Source organism: Engystomops pustulosus, chromosome 9 (assembly GCF_040894005.1).
Source record: "Engystomops pustulosus chromosome 9, aEngPut4.maternal, whole genome shotgun sequence".
In the NCBI taxonomy this organism is placed as follows: domain Eukaryota; kingdom Metazoa; phylum Chordata; class Amphibia; order Anura; family Leptodactylidae; genus Engystomops; species Engystomops pustulosus.
The window spans coordinates 85528810-85554461 of NC_092419.1; the positions used below are offsets into that span (position 1 = coordinate 85528810).

At 43.2% G+C, this 25652-nt stretch overlaps 2 protein-coding genes across 5 annotated transcripts in view; one reads left to right on the plus strand and one right to left on the minus strand.

The window, feature by feature from the left end:
- RPS4X (ribosomal protein S4 X-linked) overlaps window positions 1–25652 on the plus strand; it is a 501937-nt gene that overhangs the window by 60703 nt on the left and 415582 nt on the right. The window contains exon 1 of one of the 2 annotated variants that reach the window (XM_072124255.1): window positions 1556–1560. The exons of the other annotated variant lie outside the window; for it this stretch is intronic. Within the exon in view, the coding sequence (XP_071980356.1) occupies window positions 1559–1560 (2 nt within the window). The 5' untranslated portion in view covers window positions 1556–1558. Of the gene's footprint in view, window positions 1–1555; window positions 1561–25652 lie in introns of those variants that run through there. 2 annotated transcript variants of the gene reach the window in all.
- The window catches only part of CLCN5 (chloride voltage-gated channel 5), a 32100-nt gene that overhangs the window by 1451 nt on the left and 4997 nt on the right, over window positions 1–25652 (minus strand). For all 3 annotated transcript variants that reach the window (XM_072124247.1, XM_072124248.1, XM_072124249.1), the window contains exons 3-13: window positions 21256–21412; window positions 13818–13963; window positions 11373–11472; window positions 8315–8502; window positions 7178–7300; window positions 5881–6087; window positions 4746–4826; window positions 2324–2866; window positions 1779–1965; window positions 1242–1640; window positions 775–991 (exon numbers count right to left, since the gene is read on the minus strand). In XM_072124247.1, the coding sequence (XP_071980348.1) occupies window positions 775–991; window positions 1242–1640; window positions 1779–1965; window positions 2324–2866; window positions 4746–4826; window positions 5881–6087; window positions 7178–7300; window positions 8315–8502; window positions 11373–11472; window positions 13818–13963; window positions 21256–21400 (2336 nt within the window). In that variant the 5' untranslated portion in view covers window positions 21401–21412. The remainder of the gene's footprint in view (window positions 1–774; window positions 992–1241; window positions 1641–1778; window positions 1966–2323; window positions 2867–4745; window positions 4827–5880; window positions 6088–7177; window positions 7301–8314; window positions 8503–11372; window positions 11473–13817; window positions 13964–21255; window positions 21413–25652) is intronic.

Sequence of the window (25652 nt, forward strand, 5' to 3'; positions counted from 1 at the left end):
TCCCACCTCCCTCCCACTGTGTGAGAATACAAAAGGCAGAGGGAGGGGGGGGGGGGGACAAGCTAGGAAAGCAGAGAATCTACAGCAAGGAGGGGCTTTGGTAACACCACCAGAGCCCTTCTGGCTCATTAGCGTTATTCTAACAGTTGATTTTAAGAAGAAAGAGGCAATGGATAACAAATATAAGAAAACTACCACAGTCGCTGTGCCTGGATCTATGAGTAAGTGTCACTGGCTTTGATGGTAGATTTCCTTTACGAGTCATGACTACCAATACCAACTATTTATGATAGCAAATGTATGCATGTGGCAGGGGTACTCCATAGACATAAACTTGGAATCGGATTACCCAGAGAAGTTACTAGAGGATTTAGTTTAATTGTCAAAATCTAACTTCAAATTTATAAGAACAAATAGGGAAACTTATCACTTTATCTAATCCCTTTTTATTTATTCTTGAGCTCTAACTTTCAGCATTCTTGTAAGCTGTCCCTCCGTCAGGAAACCCTATAATAATGTCTAGTCGCAGCACCTGACAACTTCCCTCCGCCTGGCGCGCCCACCCATGCCCTATCCCAGCACCAGATACAGCGCTGGTACAGGGGACGGGTGGGTGTGCCAGGCGGAGGGAAGTTGTCAGAGCAGAGGGGCTGTGCCACTGTAAACAAACAGGGGAGACCGGGAGCCTTAGAGAAGGTAAGTACAGGACAATCCCTTTCAGTTAGTGTGCAGAGGTGAAATTTCCTGAAGCACAGATACATAAAATGTTCTCACCCGTTATGTGTTACTAGGCATTGCCGTAGTCCAAGCTTACGGAAAATATCCACCACAATCTCCATGGGCGTTTGGTCTGTGATGGTGAAAGGACTGAGGTCCATGATACTGCGGAGCTTTAGGCTCGGTGGTGCTGTAGGCGGCTGTGGTGGAGTATGTTCTGTGAAGTAAATCCTGGACGAGCTCACTATGCCGTCCTGCTTCTTCCTCGCACTTTCTGAAGGAAGAAAATGAGAAAAATAGGAAACTTGTGACAGACAAGACCCACATATTTGATATGAACATCTCCTTTGAAGTCTTCTTGTGGTTACTTGAGGTTCCAGCACTGAAACCCAAACTGAGGACATAAATAAGGGTCTCATTCAGTTCTCAGAAAAAGAGCAGACTCTGTGGGTCTGATACCTGAACCTGCTTATACATCTGTCGTATGTTGTAAAATAGGTTTTAGAATAAAGTTGTCTGCTTACCAATGGAGATGATTAAATCGCGCCTCAGCACGAAACCCACAAGCCTCTGAGACTCTCGAGAAACCACGATGGGGAACCCACTGTATGTCGTTTCAGTAATGGCCGCCTCAATGTCAGCCACGGTCATACTATCTTGAGTAATGACGGTCAGCGATGGGTCGTTACGCCGCGGCCGCATGACATCCATAGCGAGAGTTTTATGGCTGAACTCCTCTTTGGCCTCCAGAAAAGGGTAACCATTCAAGCGGATATGCGCATCGTAGATACTTTCCCTTCCCAAAGCATCTGCCACCCACTTGCTGGTCATGGCCGCAGCCATTAAAGGCACAATGTACTCCAATCCGCCAGTCAACTCAAACATGATGACTACAAGGGAGACTGTCATGCGAGTGGCTCCACCTGGAAGGTTAAAGACCAATGATCATCTAGAAGGCAATTATATGCCATTTCATAGTGAATTTCACCATGAATGTATTGCAGAACAAGAACCAATTTAACCATTTTTTTCCAGATTTGCTTTCATATTGATTTACTTACCTAAACAAGCAGCTGCTCCTACCATAGCATAGAGGCCTGGAGTAATGCAGTCCGCCCCCTGGCTACACCATCCCTTGAAGATAGCCCAGTCATGGTGGTAGAAGGCCAGCTGCTCCATGCACACTCCCATGAGCCTGCCCATTATTGCACCCACAGCCATGCTGGGTATGAAGAGTCCAGAGGGCACCTACATGCAGAGAAGACATTATAGGGGTTTGAATGCATCAAAATGCCGGAGCTTCCAGATACATAAGTTGCAGCAGAGGAGTAGGGATTTCAACATATATTGGTGCCAGCATATGATAATTAACCCCCAAAGTGAAAGATGTATCATTGCATTTAGTGGTCTTCAGAATTTCTCACAATTGTCCCACCTGGGCCAAATTTGTGCCACTTGTGCAACTTTTTCCAACCCACTTCACTTCTCCCTTCAGTAAACTTTCTCCAGATTTAACAAATGAATCCAAATGTGCTAAACATGACACGAAAAAAAAATCTGAAATTTAGGCACAAGCCTTTAGAGGTGAATTATAGGATTATCTTACCTTCATGCCAAACGTGAAGATGGTGATAACAGCTTTAAAGATCAGCGCCAAGGACAGCTGCCACAATGCAGTGTACACTCCACTACGGGCTGAGCGATCCGGCAGGTTGCCCACGTTTGTGCTGTTGAAATCATTATTGTAGTCACAAAGTTGGGAAGAATCCAGCAAGCCGCAGTCATTGAAAAGCTCGGAGATCAGTTCACTGGAGCTTGTGCGGGTGTAGTCATTAGGAAAGGCTATGACTGCCGTGATGGCTGTGACTACTAGGACCTCCGCCACGGGATAGCGCCCCAGCTTAGTAGTCTTTCTTCTACGGCACCATGCGATATTCCCTCTAATGAAGAAGGCACCCCATAAACCTCCAAATATTCCCAGGAGAATGAACGGGATCAGCTCCAAGAGATGCCAGGGAGCGTGAAACTCCACATAAAAGAGGACTAAGCGGCTGTTGCCAAATGGGTTAATGGAGCGCAATGTAAAAGCCGCTACTAAAGCGGCGAAGAAGGATCTCCACAGAGTCTTCAGGGGGAAGTAATAACTTACCTGAAAGAAAACAAAAAAGGTTTATCCAGAATTACATTTACATATGGTTCCCATCCTATACCTGACATGCTACTTACAGCAGAAAAGATCATATATTAGCAAATTTATGCTATAGTCAGACACATTTGATGCCATAAGGGTGCACTGGATGCACCTATCTGGTATGGAAAAGAGACAGATAGGAAAACAGAGCACGTTGCGTTTACCTATCCAACATTGATATAAGCGGCAGATGCTAGAAACTCTGCCATAAGACTATGGGATCTATGTGATTATTTTCCCCTTTATGCCACCTCCAAGCCATTTGGGTCTGGAGGGCATGAAGGGGATGTGGGCAGCACAGGGAGTATCTGTCCCACACTGGTGCACTTACTATAGCCTGAGCCCATTCTGAGCCTTGCAAGACAGCACAACCTTCCCGCTGGATCCATCAGGAAGCCAGAGCGCCGGAAGGGTGGGGTTTCATCTTACGCCAGTGCACAGAGCCCTGGAATATGATAAATATCCCCCTTTGCTTATATCTTACCATATAAATGCTGTGGATTTTCAAACTTCATCTGTAAACCTAAATCCCACATTGTCTGGATTCACTTTACAGACGACTACAATTAGATTACCCGTTGGCTAGCATAACAGGGGAGGAAAATACAACGACCATGTTCCTCAAAGGAGAATCGCTACTGACGGCCGAGCACTGGAGGACAGATAACAGATCCTTGCACTGCTTGTTCTTAAACGATTATATTCCTAATGCAAGTCACTGGTAGAGCTCCCACTGTGGGAGCACGGACTCGAGAGTGAGTCGGCCCTGGCGATGGCACCGGATTATTGAAATCAAGAGTAGCGGATTATCCATTATGTAGTGCAAACACTCTCTTTCGAATTAGAATTCTCTTCTTTCAACAAAATCAACTTTCTGTACCTTGTACTATTTGGTGCGCGCTAACCAGAGAGCAAAGACCTGGAAACAGTTGGCTCCATTTAGAGAAGTGTCTGAAAGCCAAACTTGTCTAGTTGTTCATGGCAACCAATCAGAGCTCAGCTTTCATTACCCCACAGCGGTTTATAAAATTAAAGCTGATCTCTGATTGGTTTAAAACAGTAAAACTCAAAAAATATTATAAAAATGCAGCACCTTATCTGTAAAATAGAGCTACATCAACGGTCCTGGATGGATCCAAGTGTCACCTGAAGAGTTAAAAGTATACTATATTGTGTGACCAGAGCTCTACAAGTTCTTAGTCCTTCATCCTTATTTGAGATTCATACGAGTTTCTTATTCCACACATAGGATCCCATAGTACATTTACAGACCAATCCGACCAAAAATGCGTCAGATGAGAATAAGACACCATTCAGACATGGAACTGCTGGTAAATTGCGCTGTGCAGAGAAAATATACAAGGACATAGTGTAGACAGTTCCAAAGAGTTAAATGTTTTAATATCAGATTTGAGCATTATAGCAATTCTGTGTCTGAATGGTGTCTTATTCTCATCTGAAGAGTTTTTGGTCAGATTGTTCTGTAAATGTACTAAGGGATCCTATGTGTGGAATAAGAAACTCACGCAAATCTGAAATTAGGATGAAGGACTAAGAACTTATAGTGCTCCGGTCACACAATATAGTATACTTTTGATCTCCGATTGGTGAATATATTATGCAAATCACCTTCTTGGTGCCCCAGGAGTGGGCCTGTGTTGCTGCTGCTCCTGTTTGTGTCGTTCTACAACTCCTTTCTACATATGGTGTAAGTCACTGTGAAATGGGGTGCTGCTGGGCATCAGTGAAAGATGGGTGCACCAGCAGGCATGGTGGCATCACCCTTTGCGCACAGAGAAGGAAAAAAAAAAACCATAAATCTGATATGTATAGCTACCTCCTCCAGGCTGAATAGGACTCCTCCAATGGGCGCACCAAAAGCTACAGACACTCCAGCGGCCGCTGCTGCAGAGAGAACCTAATAGTAAAGAACAGGGAGTCACTGCCACGTACATGAACTGAGTTATCACCTTACTGCCCCCCTAGGAGATAGAATTATGTTCCTAAATATAGAGCTACCTTCAATTCCCCTCTGATCCCCTGACCTTCATCTTATGCTTCCACCTACACACAAGGGTTCAGATCAGCATTAAAGGAAACCTACTACTTGTAGTGGCAGGTTTCTGATGGAAATACCGGGCACCAGCTCAGGGTGAGCTGGTGCCGGAGCTTATTTTTGTTAATGTTTTAAACCGCGGTATAAAACACTTTTTAAACTTTATAGCCGGCGCAGGGAGGTACGCACTCGGCGCTTACCGTGCACGCGGCTACATAGGAAGTGAAGGAGAGCCGCGCGCATGGTAAGCGCCGAGCACGTACCTCCCTGCGCCGGCTATAAAGTTTAAAAAGTGTTTTATACCGCGGTTTAAAACATTAACAAAAATAAGCTCCGGCACCAGCTCACCCTGAGCTGGTGCCCGGTATTTCCATCAGAAACCTGCCACTACAAGTGGTAGGTTTCCTTTAAGTCATTCTGCATTGTGCTGTAATACCAGTCAGGGTCATGGCTAGTTGCAAGGGGCATCCATTTGCCGGATTAGCTGTTCAGCCACCGATTCGGCAAAAAGTCCAGGTTATGCGGCCGAACTTGAACTGAAACTACGGCTCCAATCATCTCTAGTCCTGCGTCCAGCAAACAAAACCCATACAGTCACACACCTAGAGGCGATGCCTGGTAATGCAGCTCTGGACCCATATTCTCATTGTTTACAAACCATTAACATGTTAACAGAATTTTCAGAAAGCTTCTAATGCTGAAATCACACAAACTGACACATACTATGTCCTCACCAGCGAGGAAGCTCTAACAACTATCATACTATGGAACAAGGTAACAAAATGTTCAGGAGTTATGTAAGTGTTAGGGGTCTCCCATCTGATCATCTTCGGGGGACACCTTTGCTATAAATAGATAGATCGTCTGATGTATAAAACCTATGTGAAAGCATGGAGAAAACAATATATACACTTACCTCTCTTCTCTTGGCCTCATTCTTCCGATACTTGGTGAATAGGTGGCACAATATATTACCGCAGCAGCACGCTACATGGATCAAGGGGCCTTCCTTTCCTAAACTGAGACCAGAGGAGACAGCCAGGACCAGCGTCATAGTCTTGATAATAAGCGTCCACTTTCCCAGGTATCCGCGGATAATGAACCCACTCAGGATGGTTTTAATCTTAAGAAGAAGATGATCAGACAAGTCATAATGGAAGAATAATCGCCCTCGATGGCACAATCTGGACACCATTATGTAGATGTAGCTGTATTATACAGATGGAAAAGTTTCACTTCCCTAAAACTTTCTTCAGAACGCCTGTAAAAACAACCGAGCCGTGTCCAGGACATTAACCCTATGGAGCTTACACTCTTATGATAAAGAAGAAAACCCTATTGGGATTTATAAGCGGAAGTCTTCAGCTTGAACCATTTAGAGGTGATCAGTGATCAGATGTTGCCATGTCTAGCAGTCTAACCTACCTCTTCTATAGTTCTCAGCTGTCTATTACCATGTGTGGAGAGGAGCTGATCAATTACCAATCAATACCTACTAGTAGCAGCAGCAGCAGCGTCTGTGTGCACTGGCTTTCCCTCCACACTACATGGACTTCTAACTTGTAAAAAAACTTTATTTTAGTAATATGCAAATTACCGCAGAGGCTACTGGGACGTGTACTTGTCTGGACCGGGCCAGTGGGAGCCAAGGTTACTCCAAGGATTCCCAGTCTTCAGGCTGGACAGAAGTGGTGCTCCACACATCAGTAAGAATGGGAACCCTGTTCTCTGGATTGCAGGGAGAGAATGCTCTCGTGATTGGCGAAGGTCCAAGCAATGGATCACCACTTATTATTCCCTAAACTGTGGATAGGGGATAACTGGCAAGCTTGGTACATCTCCTTGGTACAACAAAAACGTATCGATATTTGCAGGATTTTTCAGAATTGTTTTCGACCAATATGTAGCATAAGGACCTCTTCCTGTTGTCATACTGTTCTGTTATACAGATTAATCAGTCACTATATATGTTAAAGGGCACATCAGTAATGTTCAAGTTCAGCTCTTGCATCACATCACTTGTACATTGTAATTCAGCTCAGAACTAGAATCCATGCTGAATGGTTAACAATGTGAGTAATGATGTTATCTGCACTTATAGATCTGCATAGAGATATCTTTATAGTACCCGTCAGACACTTTTGATGTAAAGCAGTGAAATAATATGAGGCAAGAAAATCACCATCTGATCTAAATGTGATATAACTTCTTACCTCAGGGATACCAGAACCACAGGCATATGGAGCAAAGTTGCGAACCAGCAAAACCGCAAGGAGCGAGAAAATAAGAGCCCATAGAATATATAAGAAGTAATTCACCATGTAAGCGAACCCTCCCTGCAACAGAGAAAGTTATGTAATGGATGTATATGGTATAGAAGAGTAATAATCAATAAGACGTAATATAGTTATAATGAAATAAGGCAACAAAGGACAATAACTACAAATCTTTACTGTCACATCTCCTTACAGAGGGAGCAGGACAATGACGCCGCAGTGTAACGTGCCCCTGTGTATACGTAGAGCGCCAGTAATTTCATTATGCATTACATGTACCTATTACCCCATATTATTTGGGATGAAGCTAGTATACACTGGAAATTCACAGATTCATACACTTCTGTTCACATTCTCAATCCCTATAAAATAAAAAAAGTGGATAGATTGCACTACACAAACTGATCATGGGTCGTGGGTATTACAAGTGGGTGTTTGCTGCAATATGCAGCAAACCCCATCTCTGTATGAAGAGGGTTCAGCCATGAGCACCTCTGCGCTGTACATGTACGATGCAGAGCGTTCAAGGGTTAAAGTGTACCTGGATCAGTAGACCAATGTGGGTACTTGAAAAGGCCCAATTGAAGCCTGTGTACAAGGGACTGGTCCCATTGTTGGAGCAGAAAATTGTACGTTGCATTGTTACTTTTTCAGTTTGAAGCAACTGAAGCCTAACAGGCAAACTGAGACTAACGAAAGCCATTCAAAGTCACAGAACACATGTTATATGTGTTATAGCCTATATTTACTATTCAAAAAAAATTTACATTTTTCTTTTTGTCATGGCGAATAATGGGGGGGAGATTTATCAGAAGTGTCAGAGCAGAACTGTTCTAGTTTTCCAACGAAACCAATCAGAGCTCAGTTTTCATTTTCTCTCAGCTAAAGCTGAGCTTTGATTGGTTTCCACAGGCAACTAGAATAGTTTTACCCGAGTGATTTGTGATAACTCGCCCCCAATTAATATTTTTTTATGTCATTCTATAAACACATTAAAAAAGATGCATGGCAATGCATTCAGGCATACAATGAGTACATATACAAGACATAATTAACAAAAGTGATGTATCATACCTCAGACTGTCCGATTATCAGCTGGGACCAGCTTCTCCACTCCGGACAGTTATTTCGGTCATTAAAAGTCACGTTATCGGACTTCCAACAGCACTGCTCATGGTTAAACCAGAACCACTTTACACAAATGCCTTCCTTCAGGTCCGTCATCCAATGAGAGGATATGTCAATGAGTCCAGCTAAAGAGCCTATAGGACACAAAAGATACCTCTGGTCAACCACGGCAAACAAGACTCTTGTCATATGATAAACTACCAATATTGAGGGGTTCCAGCGTCTCAGGACATACATAGAGACTGCAGAAGTCACATTACAGCACAGGTTGGTGTGGAAGCCCTTACATGGGACCTGAAATAACTTAGAGCAGTGATGGCGAACCTTTTAGAGGCCGAGTGCCCAAAATGCAACCCAAACCCTTCTGACTTGAAGTGAAGTGCCAACACAACAATTAAACTAGAATAACAAGGTTTTAATTGAGAAAACGAGCCATAGAGAGATGCCCCCCCCCATATACGTAATATAGTATAAAATGCATACAGAATAATATAATATATACTCATTACATACATATACACATACATATACTCATTACATACATATACACATACATATACTCATTACATACATATACACATACATATACTCATTACATACATATACACATACATACACACATACATATACTCATTACATACATATACTCATTACATACATATACTCATTACATACATATACTCATTACATACATATACTCATTACATACACTCATTACATACATATACACAGATAAACTTACTTTATTTTCTTTTATTCTACAGGAAGGTTCTCCAGGAATGCATGCAGGTTACGCATGCGGAAGAGAGGGGGGCCACGGAGCGGAAGAGAGGGGGTCTACGGAACAGGACAGAGGGAGCAGACCAGGACAAAGCAGAGCGAACCGGGAGGGAGCAGAGCGGAGCAGCCCGGGATAATTACTGCGCATGCGCGGTTTCTATGGGAGCGACTGAAACTTTCAGCATGCGCAAAAACTCTGCGGTTCTGTCTATGGAGCGGCGCGTAGTTCCGCCGCTCACATAGACAAATTTTTACGGGCAGCGGCTTACCGGCGACGGTACGCATGCCAACAGAAATGGCTTTGCGTGCCATCTGTGGCACGCGTGCCATAGGTTCGCCATCGCTGACTTAGAGGTTCCTCCAGGTCTTGAGATTTTGCCTTAAAGCAATCCTGTCACCAGTTATGTAATTTTCCAATAGCCTATGCTATGGTGATTTTAAAAATCCCTGTCATAGTTCTGAATCATTTCAGTACTTTATAAAAATTTTATTTCACATTACCTGGCACCAGCGTGTGGCGAGTCCCAGGGGAAGGGTGCAGCTGTATGCCTGTGTCTCAGTCTCCATACTCATCCAGCTCCCTCCCCACTTACCATTATGTGCACTGAGCAGACAGGGAAGGGAGGGGGAGGGTGTGGAGTAGAGGAAAAATGCATGTGGAGACACAGGCACACACAGGCTGCTGCCAGTCTTCCCCTGGGATCCCCACACGCTGCTGGCAGGGAGCCAGTTAATGTAACATAAAGATTTATAAAGTACTGAAATGATTCACATTGCTGGCATTTTTAAAATCAGCATAGAATAGGCTATTGGAATCTGCTAAAATTAAATTCCTTTAAAGAGGACCTGTCATCCCGAAAATGACCCCCACAAAATGTGCCCCCCATTTTTTAATTTATTTGTGGTAAATTGATTCTCCCATCTTGAGCCCGGGCAGTTGGCCTTATTCATAAGGGGGCCGGCCGACACACCCCCAGCACGCCCCTGTCTGCGGGGACCTGTAGGAGCCGGCAGCATTGCATGTATTGCGTAATCGCAGCGCGGCTGGCAATGTATAGGAGAAAGTCTGCGGCCGCGGCTGCATCTCGGAGACCCGCCAGCGATCACGCAATACATGCAATGCTGCCGGCTTCTCCTTCAGGTCTCCGCAAACAGGGGCGTACTCGGAGTGTGTCGGCCGGCCCCCTAATGAATAAGGCCGACACATGATGGTTTCGAAAAATAGGCCTTGGTCATCAGAGCCCAAATGAGCTTGGTTAGTGGTTAAAACAAATCCATTTAGAAAGACAACATATACAGAAAAAGTCCACCAATGGTCTAATGACTAAATATACACAATAAATAGACCACAGCAGCCTGTATAGAGTTATGGAAGTTCTAGACTGCAGAGCAAGTCAAGGGATTTGCTCACAAACAAGTATTGCCCATTACCTAGAGGAATAACAGAGGACAAGGGACACATATACAGATATATACAGACCAAGAGTGGACCCCACCAGACACATTTTTCGCCTTGCTTCATCATGGGTGTGTGTATGTATACCTGTATATGTGCCCATTGTCCTCTGTTATTCCTCTGGGTAATGTGTAACAATTGTTTGTAGGCAAATACCTTGACTTGTTCTGAGGACTAGACCTTTTATACCTCTATACAGGCTGCTGTGATCCATTTATCATCACAGATCACAGAAGAGGATATATCTTTTCTACAGATTACATCCAATTTGGAGGAAAAACCATTTCACTTCAACAAAAATATGTTGTATTTTTTAGCTGTATCATCTTGGGATGTGGAACTTTTATTAACTGGAGGGGGGGGGGCATTGAATATATTCTAGTTTTGTGCTGTAAAATATGTGACATTTTATTTGTGGGGGATCTCTATCAGGAAATGTACACTAGATTTCTGGCGTACAAGCACTGAAATAATGGCAATTACTTATGATTATTTCCTTCTTTGTGCCAGCTCCACGCCAAGTGCGTGTGGACGGGTATGAAGGGGGCGCTGCCGCCGGTGGAGTAGCTGACCTGTTGTTGCCTAAAACCGCTCAGTCCTGAATGCTCGCAGTTTATAGTGCAATTCTACACAAGGCAAATCTGCACAAGCCACTTCATTTTCCAGTTGATTTACCCATCATGAAGCTTTTTCTTAATGATGGGTAAATCTTCATGATGGGGGGGGGGGGGGGCAGGAGATGAAATACACAAGTAAAGCGTCTGTCACCTGCGAAGAGTCCAATCAGCAGCATTAACAACCATCCAGAGAAGGCATCACTGACGCTGTGCAGGAGAGCCCACGCCGACTCTTTACTCTTGCTAAGGATCTGAAAGACAAGACAAAGTTGCTGACATTACAGGTTTGTAAAGTTACATTATAACTGCACCACAGCCAGAAATACTGGACCGAAAAAACAGAAATGCAAAACGCTCACTGAGGTGTCAGATTGTACAAAACCGCAGTGGAGAAGGGAGCAGTGAGAAACTTTTAACATGGTGCTATTTTCTTTCCTTCCAGTGTGCATATGGAGCAGTGAGACCCAATGAAAGTCTTCACCCATGAGCTGAAAGTGCACAGCAAGCTCACAGAGACTGCAGAGATGTGATCTGCTATAAAATGAAGGTAACAAATAATTAGGGATGTATCTGACGGCCGTTTGTACTAGGCATAGAATTGCACTAGTTCAAGCTTGAATGGTTGCCGGCTATGGTCAGGAACGCCCTGCGTTGGCCACCTCTGCTGCCTGGATTGCTCCCCTTCACACCCACTGGGGTCTGGATATGACAAATAAGGGCCAATAACTTTACAATAGACACCATACGTTGCGGTAAGCAATGTTTACCAAATCCTTCAGGTTTCCATATACTGACACATGGACTCAATAACCTATAACCTTTTCGCCTTGTATCACGCAGCTCCTGGGGTGCTTTTGCGGTGTTATGAGAAGTAGCAGATATCGAAGACCTGCTCTATGGGGCTACATTGTCTGAGTGTGACACCTGTACACACATTAATAAGCACCTGTGGTTGCCTGGGGCTGGTGTTGCTGGAGATTAATATGAGAGCAGTGATATTTGCACATCTTTGTATGCAGTGAGTGCAGCAGCTTACAAACTGGTTCTCTAGCTGGAGACTAGTCGGCTATACCCACATTTCTCATAGTAAATACTTGCTGCAGCTTCTGTGCTACGTAATCACCCGGGGAGAGGGACTTCCCGTTTCTGGATGTAACATGAGGAAGGGATTACTAGGGTTCTTTATGATTTCTGGATCAAAGGTTTCGCTTCTATTCTGTTTATGCGAATATGGGCAGATACAGTATTATTACAAATTATCCACAAAGAGATCTTGAATTTTTAATAGGTTTCTTGAAGCACAGGGTTGGTTTGGGACCGACTACCAGCCAAAAAAACATGTTTTTTTATGCATTTGCTTTTTGCTTTGATGCAAATTTGCATGAAGACGCCCATAAAGGTAAAGGGCTTTATGGGCGCCTTCATGCACAGCGGGTTCCCTTAAATCATTATTTTTTTACCATTTATTTTTCATTTACAACATAGGCAGACCTTAGAGGCTTCAACTGGGCCTTTCACTTGCCTTGCAGAATTGACAGCCCACAACCACGTTTGGCCCATCACCATGTAGACGCTGTGGTCACTATGGACAAAAGCTCTAATGCTCTAAGATTTGTGGCCCTGACAGTGCAAAGTGATCTCCCTTCACATTCAAATATAGGGTAAGAAAAACAGGACAAAATACTATGAAGGGTCTTTGAGAGTTTAAAGGAAACCTACCACTTGTAGTGGCAGGTTTCCGATGGCAATACCGGGCACCAGCTCAGGGTGAGCTGGTGCCGGAGCTTATTTTAGTTAGTGTTTTAAACCGCGGTATCGCGGTTTAAAACACTTTTTAAACTTTATAGCCGGCGCAGGCAGGTACGCGCTCGGCGCTTACCGTGCGCGCGGCTACATAGGAAGTGAATGAGAGCCGCGTGCACGGTAAGCGCCGAGCGCGTACCTCCCTGTGCCGGCTATACAGTTTAAAAAGTGTTTTAAACCGCGATACCGCGGTTTAAAACACTAACTAAAATAAGCTCCGGCACCAGCTCACCCTGAGCTGGTGCCCGGTATTTCCATCGGAAACCTGCCACTACAAGTGGTAGGTTTCCTTTAATATTGAGAGAACCAGTTAAAGGAGACTGGACCGGCGTCAGGGGGGAGTGGTAGTTGTAACGAACATTACTTTTTATCCACTGGAAGTAAGAATAAAGGCCTCCTAAAGAAGCACAGCAAGCAGAGATCCTAAAAACCAGGAGGAATTGATACAGAAAGGAGAATATTGGAGAATTCTATAACTTTTCCTTACACAAACCATATCAATTATTTGCTGAAAGTGGAGAACCACTTTAATGTCACCAAACCTTTCAGTAGGGCCCATTCTACTGTATAATATGTCTCTATGGAGGGGACATTGCTGTGTGTATGATTTTATTTTGCAACTCAAATGACTGAACTCATAATGCTATAATTGTTTAGGAGTCACACTCGGATAGGTGCTCGGACCCCCATCACATCTGATCAGATGGCCACTATGTATAAACATGTGGCTACACATCTGTTTCTATGAAGCAGGAGTTGGTTACTTTTTACCAAATCAGTTGATAAACTTTACCTCTCTGTGCCGATCCCTGTCCCTGGACTTCTCCCGCACCCAGTCAATAGTGTTAAAGTCTTCATAGGTTCCTACTCCCGGTACTTCTAGGAAGTCCATCACATTGCTGGTACCATAGACGCCATTCCCATTATACGCTGTAAACCCTGGAAGCAGAATAAATAGTGTCACAGTCATCACAGAGCAGCAGCTGCCACTCCCCTTGTAAGTTGTATTACTTGTGTCTTTATTGCGTATAAATGTGGATTTTCCCACATACGGATCTGCAGATGCAAGTCTCTGCTCACCCGGAATTTGTGTATCCATGGTCTGGACTGATCCACACGACTGCCACTTCCTGCCCGACTAAAGGTTAATTCTGAGTTCCCTCCTCCTCTTTTTACTTGACTAATTATTCATTTTCTCTCTGTCTCTCCTATAAATGTCTCACATTGGCAGACGTCCTGCTCTCAGCTCTGCTCACAAGTTATTACAATACAGTGTGGTTCCAGGTAACAATCTATCCACATAACTAACCTCACTGACCTTGGTGTTTGTTCCAGTACAGGTGGTTCCTGGCTTAAGAACACTCGACTTACAGACGACCCCTAGTTAGAAACGGACCTCTGAATGTTGGTAATATACTGTACTTTAGCCTTGGGCTACAATGATCCGCTGTAACAGTAGATTTATTGTTGATCTTAGTTTCTATGATTTTAAAATCCAATTGTCACAGAGACCAAAAAAATTTTGCTTGGGGTTACAATGATAAAATATACAGTTCTGATTTACTTACAAATTCAAACTTAAGAACAAACCTACAGAACCTTTGTGGTACTTAACTCAGGGACCGCCTGTACATGTATATGCATTTTATGGAGGCAGCTCTTCAGTCCCAGCTGTAAGGTATCTGTTATGAAGTTTTATTGATAATTCTTGGTCCTATTACAGCAAAAAGTTTTGAAAATTCAATTGTCACTGGGGCAAAAAAAAAAAAAAATTTGTCTGGAACTACAATTATAAAATATACAGTTCCGAGTTGCATACAAATTCAACTTCAGTACAACTCTTGTATGTAACCCGGGACTGCCTGTATATAGTGTCTCTTAAGACTTGTATTAATCACCAAATATAACCCTTACTGCATATTAAAGGCAACCATACACACAAACCTACACAGTACCTTAAACAAGTTTGTAATTGTGTTTCCTTGGTTCTAGTGTGGCTCCTGTACGTTGCTGTTTAGGCCCAGAAATGTCCTTTACTATCCTAATTTTCTCTCGTCAAGTAGTCAGGAAAGCTCTTGGATCCTATCGAGGTCCCCACCTTGTCACAGCCACTATGCCTGGTAAACCAGTCCCTCGCCACTACCCCCGGCACTACCATTCAGCTTAAATGGTGCGTCTCCTGTTGTGGTCCCACAGCCTGCTTGTCCCTGAAAGGCTCCACAGGTGCACCGCGCTAGTACTGTGGGTGGTGCCAATACAAGCCAGGCAGCTGTGCTCCCATGTGCAGGTCACTGATGAGCATCTGTCTGGCTAGTGGTGCACCAGCGGAGCCGGCTGGAGACAAGCTGAAAGGTGCACCGCACATGCGCATGATTTTCAAACTAGATGGTCATGAAGGAAGCAGTGCCGAGGGGCATGTGGGAGGGCAGTAGTAGTATTGGCAGAGGGGCCATGAGGAGGCAGGGAGACTTGACTGGATCCAAGAGCTTTCCGGCCTCCTGTACTGGATCTCTGAAGAAAAAAGAAAAAGATGAATAAAAGTCATTTTTGGGCCAAAGCAGCAACACACAGGAACCACAATAGAACCATGGAAACACACTTACAATCTTGTATAAACTACTGTTTGGTGTTTATTGTGAAGGCTTGTGCTGACAGGTTCCCTTTAAAATAGTGTACAGTGAGGCCAGATTTATGACACATGTCTGACCAAAGACCGACGAAAGATATTTCTGTTCTATAAAAATGAGGGGAATTTTACAACACATCTAGCGGCTCTGGTCATGACCGGACCTCAGGTACTGGACCCCGACTGTACAAATGCCAGATGCTAAATTCCATGAATCATCAACTAATAAACAAAAGGTTGAAAACATAAATGTTATATAACCACTCCGCACCAGTTTTCCCATGTTCATGCTCAGCGGATTTTTTGGGGTCAATCTCTTTTACAAGCTATAACTTTTTTTAATTGTTTTGTCCCCATTGTTGTATGGGGTCTTTTTGGGGGATCTAATAAGGTAGATCCCATTGTAGATTTCTGCCATAACATAAACACCTATCATTTTTTTTAGCATTTAATAAATCATAACCCCTTAAAATTGTAATGTCTATGTAAATTAGCATTGGAGTAACCAGGCTGTGAAGTGGGAGTACAGGCTACTCCATGCCCTGTAGCCTGTACCAGATGACTACAATGATGCGGCTACGAGCAGCTGCATGGAGGAGCAGACAGCGTCGATAGAGGCTACTTCGGCGTGGAGTAGCCTGTACTCTTGCGGCTACTCCCTGCCCTAGTAGCCTCCGACAGCAATTTACATAAACATAAAAATTACACTTCTGAGGAATTACACTTTATTAAATGATGAATAAAAAAATTATAGGTATAAATGTTATGGCAGGAACCTACCATAGGATCTATCTTATTAGACTACATTCAGACGTCAGTTGCCGGTGTACCGTACGGTAAGCTGCACCGTAACGCTCCGGTTGGGCACTGTGCGCCCATTGCCATCTATGGGGGACGTATATCAGCCTCATATACGTTGGCTGTATATACATCCCCCATACGGCAGTGTGAATGTAGCCTTAGGCAGCCTTAGACCCGTAACTTTTATTTGTACACATTTGGGGTATATAAAGCTTTTTAATTACGTTTAATCTAATTTTCTGTGTAATGGAATTGTAATTTTGTAGCCTGGGTTTGTACATGTGCGGAAATACAAAACATGTGGTGTTTTATTTAACCCCTAGGCGCACCACGACGTTATACTACGTCCCCGGGGCTAGATACTTAGCGCACCGGGACGTAGTATAACGTCCAGCTTCTGGGACCGGCTCACGAACGCGGGTGTTAACCCCTTACACGCCGCGGTCAAGCATGACCGCGGCGTGTAAGGGTGTTCCTGCTGTGGATCGGATCCCCCGTGCCGCTTACCGGGGGATCCGATCCTCTTCCGGGCAGCTCCGAGGACTGGCATGTGCCCCGGAGCTGCCCGGTCTCCATGGCAGCCAGATCCCTTCCGGGTCTGACTGCAAACTGTCTGAGCATGCGCAAGCTTGCTCAGACAGTTTACACTGCTCTACAATAAAATAGTATTGTAGAGCAGTGTATTGAACTTAAACCAGTGATCAGAGCATCACTGGTTTAAGTTCAAGTATGTATAAGTAAAAAAATGCAAAAACACTTAACACTACACATTATAATAAATAAAAAATAAATACATAAAATATAAGCCCCTAAAATGTCACTTTCCCATAAAAAACTTAATAAAGTATAAAAAACATAAAAACACAAAAAAACCCCGCATATTTGGTATTGCCGCGTCCGTAACAATCTGCATAATAAAACAGAATTGTTACTGGACCCGCACGGTAAACGCCGGAGGAAAAAAACGCAAAAAACGTTCCGAAAAAAGATAATTTTTAATTAATACCCTATAAAAAATGCTCTAAAAAGTGATTTAAAAAATTGTATGCACTCTAAAATAAGCCCACTAAAAAGAACAACTGTTCTCGCAAAAAATAAGCCCCTAACAAGATTTGTCAGCCAAAAAATAAAAAAGTTATGCATATAAAAAGATGGTGATGCTAAAATGAATAAGATTTTCTCCAAATTAGTTTTTATTCAGTACAATTGAATAAAATACACAAAACCCCCACATATTTGGTATCCCTGCGTCCGTAACAATCTGTATAATAAAACAGAATCGATATTAGATCCGCAAAGTGAACCCCGTAAAAAACAACCTAAAAAAACTCTCTCTGAAAAAGATGATTTTTTATTAATGTCCTTCAAAAATGCTCTAAAAAAAGTGATTTAAAAAAGTTACGCAATCTAAAATAAGACCACTAAAAAGAGCAATCCTTCTCGCATAAAATAAGCCCTTAAACAGATTTGTGAGGTGAAAAATAAAAAAGTTATACATATGAAAGACAGTGATGCTAAAATTAACAACAATTTTGCCAAATTACTTTTTATGCAATAAAAATGGGAAAAAAATAAAAAATCTATATAGATGAGGTCTTTTTGTAATCGTGGCGACCCATAGAATAAAAATAATATACTATTTTTATGGTATGGTAAACAGCCAAAAAAAAACCCCATAAAAATCTTCCTGAAAAGTGATGATTTTCATTTCCTCCACCAACAAAGAGTTAATAAAATCTCACCAATTAGCCTATAGATTCCCCCAAATTACGTACCAGAAAAGTGCATCTCATGTGGCAAAAGAAATAAGCCCCTATAGGTCCACAATAAAAAAAAGAAAAAAATTATAGCCTGTACAATGTGACATAGCAAATCTGATGTGGATGGCGCCTCCTTCCCTTCTATGCCCGGCCGTGCGCCCATACAGCAGGTTACCACCACATATGGGGTATCCGTGTACTCGGGAGAGATTGGGTAACAAACTTTGTGGAGCCTTTATTCATTTAATCCATTGTAAATGTTTAATTTTCCACCCAAAATGGGTGTATTGTGAAAAAATATTACAATTTGGAGATTGCACCTCCATTTTGTTTTAACCCCTATAAAACACGTAAAGCGTTAACAAACTTCTTAAAAGTGGTTTTTCATACGTTGAGGTGTGTAGTTTCCACAATGGGGTAATTTACGAGTCTCACTATTATTTAGGCCTCTCAGTGACAATTAGAAGTTGAGCAGGTCCATCTAAATACAGGTTTTGGTGATTTTACAAAAAATGTGAAAAATGATACCTAAATTCTGAGCCTCAGAACATTCTAGTAAAATATGTGGAATCTTAAAAAACCATGCCAGCATAAAGCAAACACTTGGGAAATGTAAGTTATGAATTTATTTGGGAGCTATGACTATCTGCATCAAAAGTAGAGAATTTAGAACGTTGAAAATAAAGAATTTTTCCAAATTTTTGCCAAATTTTGTTTTTTTTCATAACTAAACACAAAAGATTTCATCCAAATTTTTAAACTAATTTGAAGTACAATGTGTCACGAGAAAACAATCTCAAAATCCCCTGGATATCTCATAGCGTTCCAAAACTATAACCACTTATAGTGACACAGGTCAGATTTGAAGAATGGGGCCGCGTCCTTAAGGCCAAAAGAGGCTGCGTCCCGTAGGGGTTAATTTTATAGGGGCATCGCTGGTTTATTTGTAATTTTTTTTGTAGACATTTTATTCTACATAAAACTTTTTTTTTTTTTTCCCCATTGACCTGAGATCACATTATGGCCTAATATAAAGTGAATATAGAACGCCCTGCTGGTTGATGTCATCGGTGGTATAGGAAGCTCACTCCCTCTGCAAATCCTTAGGCAGTGCAATCCATAACTGACCGCAGAGTCTGTGGGATTAAATGCCCAGCATCTAAGCTTTTCCGATCCTGGGTGTTATAGCAGAGGTTGGGCTGTAATAACGAAGCCCTATGTCCTACAATCTTCATCTGATGTGCCACCATAAAAAAGGCATCACATCAGAAGAAGTTCCCACAACAGCCGCCGTAAAGACCTCATACATAGGTCATTATGCGGATCAAAGAGAATGGAGTTCACTTACTAAGGGTCCATTGGACACATTTTTGTCGGGTTTACTGACAATGTCCGTTTTACGTCAAATTGCCCTGGGATTTTGGCGCACATGATCGGATTTTGGCGCCTTGGTGCTAGCTTGCATGCAACAGAAATGGGGGGGGGGATATGGGGTAGTCGGACAACGCGCAGGACTTAATATTTAGAAATGTGTTGCAAGACACACACTTACACGCACCGGGAAGAAGAAGGTGAACTCTGGCGGACCTCGGCGCAGAAGCGACGGATATAGGAACTCGGGCGCACCATCTTAGTGAATCGCGGCAGACCCGAATCCACGTCGGACAACGCACAGCGGGATCGTGACAGGACCGGGTAAGTAAATCTGCGCCAATGTGTTACTCGTCCAGTATTTTGGGACCATTATCCCGCAGCATGCCTGTATTCAGCTAGGAACTGACTGCACTGCCAGTGATCCAAATCTTTAGTCATCCAGTGAATGTGCAGTGAAGCCATGGTAAACCTCACCGGCTTCCCATAATGACTGTGTAGACGCTGGGAGCTGGAAAAATATTTTTTATTTTAATTGTGGCCTTGGACAGAGAAGATACCATTACCGCCTATGGATGGTTTAGTGGCCCAAATAATCCAGAGAGCCTCCCCTTAATAGAATAGAAAGCCATGCAAACAACAAACCAAACAACCTGTAAGAGAAGCTTCAGTGCCAAATTGAAAGCACTTTCCTTGAAATGCGGCAGTGATGAAACCTGCAGCTTCTCTTACAAAGACTAGTTGTATTCTTACAATAGGCATCTCATAACCCTATTATGTACACATGATCGAGTCAGACACATAATACAGCTGCCTACACATTTGTGATCTGGATAAATTTGTCAGGCTGATAGATATCTAGGGGGAGATTTATCATCATGTATCTGAGGCAAAACTGTTCTAGCTGCCCATGGAAACCAATCAGAGCTCAGCTTTAATTTTATAAACAGCTGTGGGAAAATGAAAGCTGAGCTCTGATTGGTTAGAACAGTTCTGCTTTAGGAAACTTATGATGAATCTTCCCCCTAATGTGTATGGCCAGACAAAATTTACAGCTAATCTGGTAACTATGTATGGAAATATAATGGGCGATAGTGTAAAGTGGGAGCGATTATAGATAAGTTATAGTAACCATAGTGACCGATACATGACATGAAGTACAAGGCATGTGGTGGTCTCCTGCAGTGTCACATGCCAATGATTTTAGTACAATCAGAGCCTTATATCAATGTAGTGCTCTACTATACAGATTGGAGTCCCCTGACCCTCAGGAAGGCGACTGTGGTATTATCCACATCATGGTTTCTCTCCTGAGGTAAAATTGCCGTTCTTTTTTGAGCTGTATTTTTTCGGCCCTGGGACAACATTCTGATTGGCTGATAGTGTTGGCCAGTGGTTTGCGTCTCCAGGAGGAAACATCAGTAGATGTTGATTGATTTTTTGGGGAGGGGGGAGCAGTGGGGGTCAGCTGTTTTTATACCCTCGACTGACTGAATTTTTTCAGCATTTTTTCCCGCCCACCCGGCCCGTTTTAATTGTAATTTCGTTTGCATATTTTCATTAATCCTTGTTATGCTAATGGCCTTTTATGAAAGGGGTTAGTCAGCTATGAGTGGCCATATTTTATGCGTACAGTTATTACATGGTGTTATATAATGCCATATTTCCATTACCTTCGGCCATCTCTCTGTCAATAGGTGGCACATCATCCGCCATGGTAAAATCCAAGGTGGCCTCGGTGATCTCCACCATATCTTCGTCACTTGTGCTGCTGTGAAAGCTGTTCAGGCTCGAGCGGCGGAATCCCTTGTTCTCCATCCCAAGTGTAACCTAAAAATTCATCGACACCGGTCAGGAGTGGAAACAACAAAACTGAACACATGAGAGAGAGAGGGCAATACCTGCAGCTTATACAGAGGCGGAGGCATAGCTGTGTACAGAGCAAAGTCCCGCGGTCAGACAATGTAAAGGTGCAGCCGCCTTATCTCTAGATACATTACCGAATGGCGGAATGACAGGGAAGTCTACTACAGATTCTGGGGCAGAAGACATATTACTGCAAAACCACACAGCTATGACCATGTTTATAGGAAGGAAAAGCCGCTTCCTGCTCAGTCTTAAAATGCTGATGCATTATTCCCCAGAAGTAAAAGCCTCGGCATATTCAAGTGAAGACAACACTTCCAGCATTGTATGATCGAGGGTCAACCTGCTACCACACAGACAGGTCCCACGGCTTCCCACTTCCCATTCATAATCCTAAGAGCCCTGTGTATAAATCATAGATCAGGGATAATATAACATAACAGATTGCACCAAAACATATTCCAAATATCCTGAATATAGCAACACAGTACCAAGAGCAGAGCTCTGAGACCACGGCAGTAGACACATAGACACGACAAGCAGTTTGGAGCTGCAAGATGCAAGTAGGTTACAGTGTAGCTTAAAGATGCAAATGAATACACCTTTAAAAGGAAATCTACCATTTGATTTCATGCATTGTTAATCAAACATGCCTTGTGAATGCTGTAGTAACATTGATGCAGATACATATCTTGTTTAATTCCTAATCCGAGTGGTTTTGCTAAAAAAAAAAAAAAAAAAAAAAAAAAAAAACAATTATAAAATTCAGGACCTCGGGAAAGCTGGGTTGCATGCTTGCTGCCTACAGGAACACATTACACAGAGCTTTCTGAACTGTCCAGACACAACTAATCTACCCGAGCTGGATGACTCATATACAGCAGCTGGGGGATGGTGCAGTGATTGATTACATCATTCTCTGGAGCACTGCATAATTAGGGTTAGAGGAGAAGCACCGAAGCAGCCACACGAGCGACAGAGCCTCATTATCATATTTGTTTTTTTCAGCAAAACCACTCAATTCATGGATTAAACAAGATATGTTTCTGCATCAGTGTAGCTACAGCATTCTCAAGGTATGTTTTGGTTCACAATGCATGAAAACATATGGTAAATTTCCTTTAAGATGGCTGTATTTGTGGCCAGTTTTCAGACACCCGACACTTCCACGCCTGGCCATTAGGGTACGGTCACAAGTACCGCTAGCCTCAGCCCGAGTGCATTTTCGTTTGAAGTGAAACGCATGCGATCAGTAAGAAATCACATGGGTTTCACTGGAAACGCTAATGGGATCAGGCAGATGCACAGCCCCTTGCGCTAGTACTGCATTTGGAAACGCAGCGCTAACAGCACGTGACAGCACCCTCACAGGTACATAGTTCCTCCTATACACACTGGTCATGTAGTAAAAGACAGCCAATGGTGTTAGGTCATTAACCCCTTATTACCAGCCCTGCACCTTTATGACCAACTTATTGCGTGGTTTTTCCAGTGTCTTCAACAAGCTATAAAGTCACTATAATTGTATGCGGTCTGGTTTTTTGGGGTACATATTGCATTATGTAACTGATAAGTTTTGGGTTTCACATGGCCTACAGATGAACTGTTACTACCCCTTTCTGTACAGGATATTTGAGGAAAAATAGCATCTCCGATTTTAACAATTAAATTTCATAGCATCGTAGATGATAAGGTTGGAAAAAAGACACAGGCCAATCAAGTACAACCTATAGGACTAAGCAACGGTCCTTGTTTTTTCCATAGCCAGTGATATTTTCATTCTGAAGAAAGCAATCCAGGCCTCCTGAGTTGTCCAAGGAGTTGTCCAAGGAGTTGTCCAAGGAGTTGTCCAAGGAGTTGTCCAAGGAGCACCCAGGATCTGAGCTTTTCCGATCATGGGTCTCTGCTACACTCTTCTTCTGAAGAGACACTGTAGAAAGGTGTCACATCAGAAGAAGAACCTTCAATGCCCTCCGTAAAATCTCAATTAGACGAGCATTGGGGTATTAAGAGTAATTTCTTAAAACCCCTCTAGTAGATCACTACGACACAGGAAGGTCGGTTCTGCCGACACCGGTTCCTAGAACAAACGGATAAATTGTCCCTTAACTTATACACTGGGCTGACACTTATCAGATTAGAGAAAATCTCTCCTCCGGATCACATGACCAAAGGGAACGTTCATAACATTCAGTTATTGTGACACAGTTCATAAACTTTTATGACTGTGAATACCTAATAAAAGTATTACTATTATGCAACACATGAATTATTTATTATTTTAGAAATAAATGATTTCCAGTAGATAACTATAGACTTGGGTGTTGTATATGCGGCATGTACCGTCCTTGTGACAGAATGAAGCGCAGGATGTTTTGGTGACAACACACATTTGTTATAATGTAACCAGAGGGCATACAATGTATTGTACGCTGCGCTGTCATGTAACAAGTCACTACGGCCACAAACCTGTCAGAAAGATCCAGCACTGCCAGGACACTAGCTCCGGGGGCATCTATCACTGCGTCCAGGACACCACATAATGACAGGATTATAACAGGGAGAAAAGCCTTCATGTGACAGAATAGGAGGCCGGATGATAACAGGGAGCAGATGAGAGAAGGTTAGGACATCTAAGGCTGCATTTACATGTTCCATCTGAATTGTGTTTCAAAACGCACTCCATACAGAACGGGGGAGGGCCTAGGCTGATCGCATAAGTGGTTCAACAGTAAAAACTACAGATGAGCGGAATCGAACTTTAGGTTCACCAACCTCTATTTGTTGCATAGTGGGCTGCAGAGCCGCCAATCAGGCAGCTCTATACCCCTAGAAACTAGGCATGGCTGTGAGTAGTCGGGTGGACACACCTAGCCAATCATAGCCATGCCTAGATGCTAGGGGCGTGCACCTGCCTTATTGGCTAATTAACATTTCGGAGTTAGGCTAGATTCACACTGCCGTTGCCCGCTGTACCTTAGCACGGCGGGCACAGGGCAGCGCGCAGGGAGAGGAGGAGCACTGCTCACCCTACCCCTCTCCAAAGGGATGTATAGCGCACGGCGCTGTAATACGGGGAAGGATAGGACATGTCCTATCTTTTTCCCGGGTACGGAGCTGTACGGTGCCGCTCCCGTATATACGTCCCCCATGTGGCAGTGTGACTGTACCCTTAGGCAGAGCTGCCAAACAGAGGTTGCCAAACCTAAAGTTTGGGTACACTCATCTGTAGTAAAAAACGCATCAGGGTTTGGGCCAAGCCTCTCGAATGTGTGAATGCAGACTAAGGGCTTGGCACATAGATTTCCTCTTCTGCTGCAGTAAAATTACCTCAGACAGAGGAAGGGCTGAAGTACTAAGAGGGTAGAAAGAGAGGGGGAGACAGTGTAACAGCCTGTGAAGCTAAAGCACAGAGGGGCTCTAGTAAAGCCCCCAGGGCCCCTTTGGGCTCATTGGCATAAGGGAGGACATGGATAACAAATGGCCTAGAACTATGACTATGAGTCCCTGGTTTATCATGATGGATTTAGATGGTAGATTATCTTTAAGGTCAGGTGCAGAATCACTGGCATCTGATCTAACGGCTTATAAAATAACTGCAAAGAGAATGAAATTTTGGTAAATGGACTTGGTGAATCGATTGACATGGCAATAATGAAACCTGCAGTGAGAATTGATTTGCAACATATGTATATGGGGGATGGGGGATATCCTACAAAGGCTGCATGTAATCTAAGAACTGCTGTGACTCCACCACAAATAAATCTGACACACTAGCACCATACTGAACTTCCTGGCAGTGTGAGGAATAAGATGAGTAATCAAAGGAAGCAAAAGGATGGAATGGCAGCCAAATGGGAGGAGGAAAAGATAAATGGATTTCAATCACTTCATTTATGCCAAGGAGGAAGATCACATAGGATTCCCCGTTACATTTTCCACTGAATTTTGCTCCATGTGAACATACCCGAAGAGATGTACAGAACACATGGAGGAGTCAATAACCCATTACCGGTTACATAGACATAACAAAATATATTCAACATAGTATATGGTAACAAACTGGGGAGAGCACCACCTCTAGCACTGGCGCAGTGGGCATCTAACTGACATTGAAGTGCAGATGGGGCACCTGTCAGGACTCCATAAAGGGCATAACACTCGCCCTTCCCAAGATTAAAGGTTTTGTCTGGAATTAAGAAAT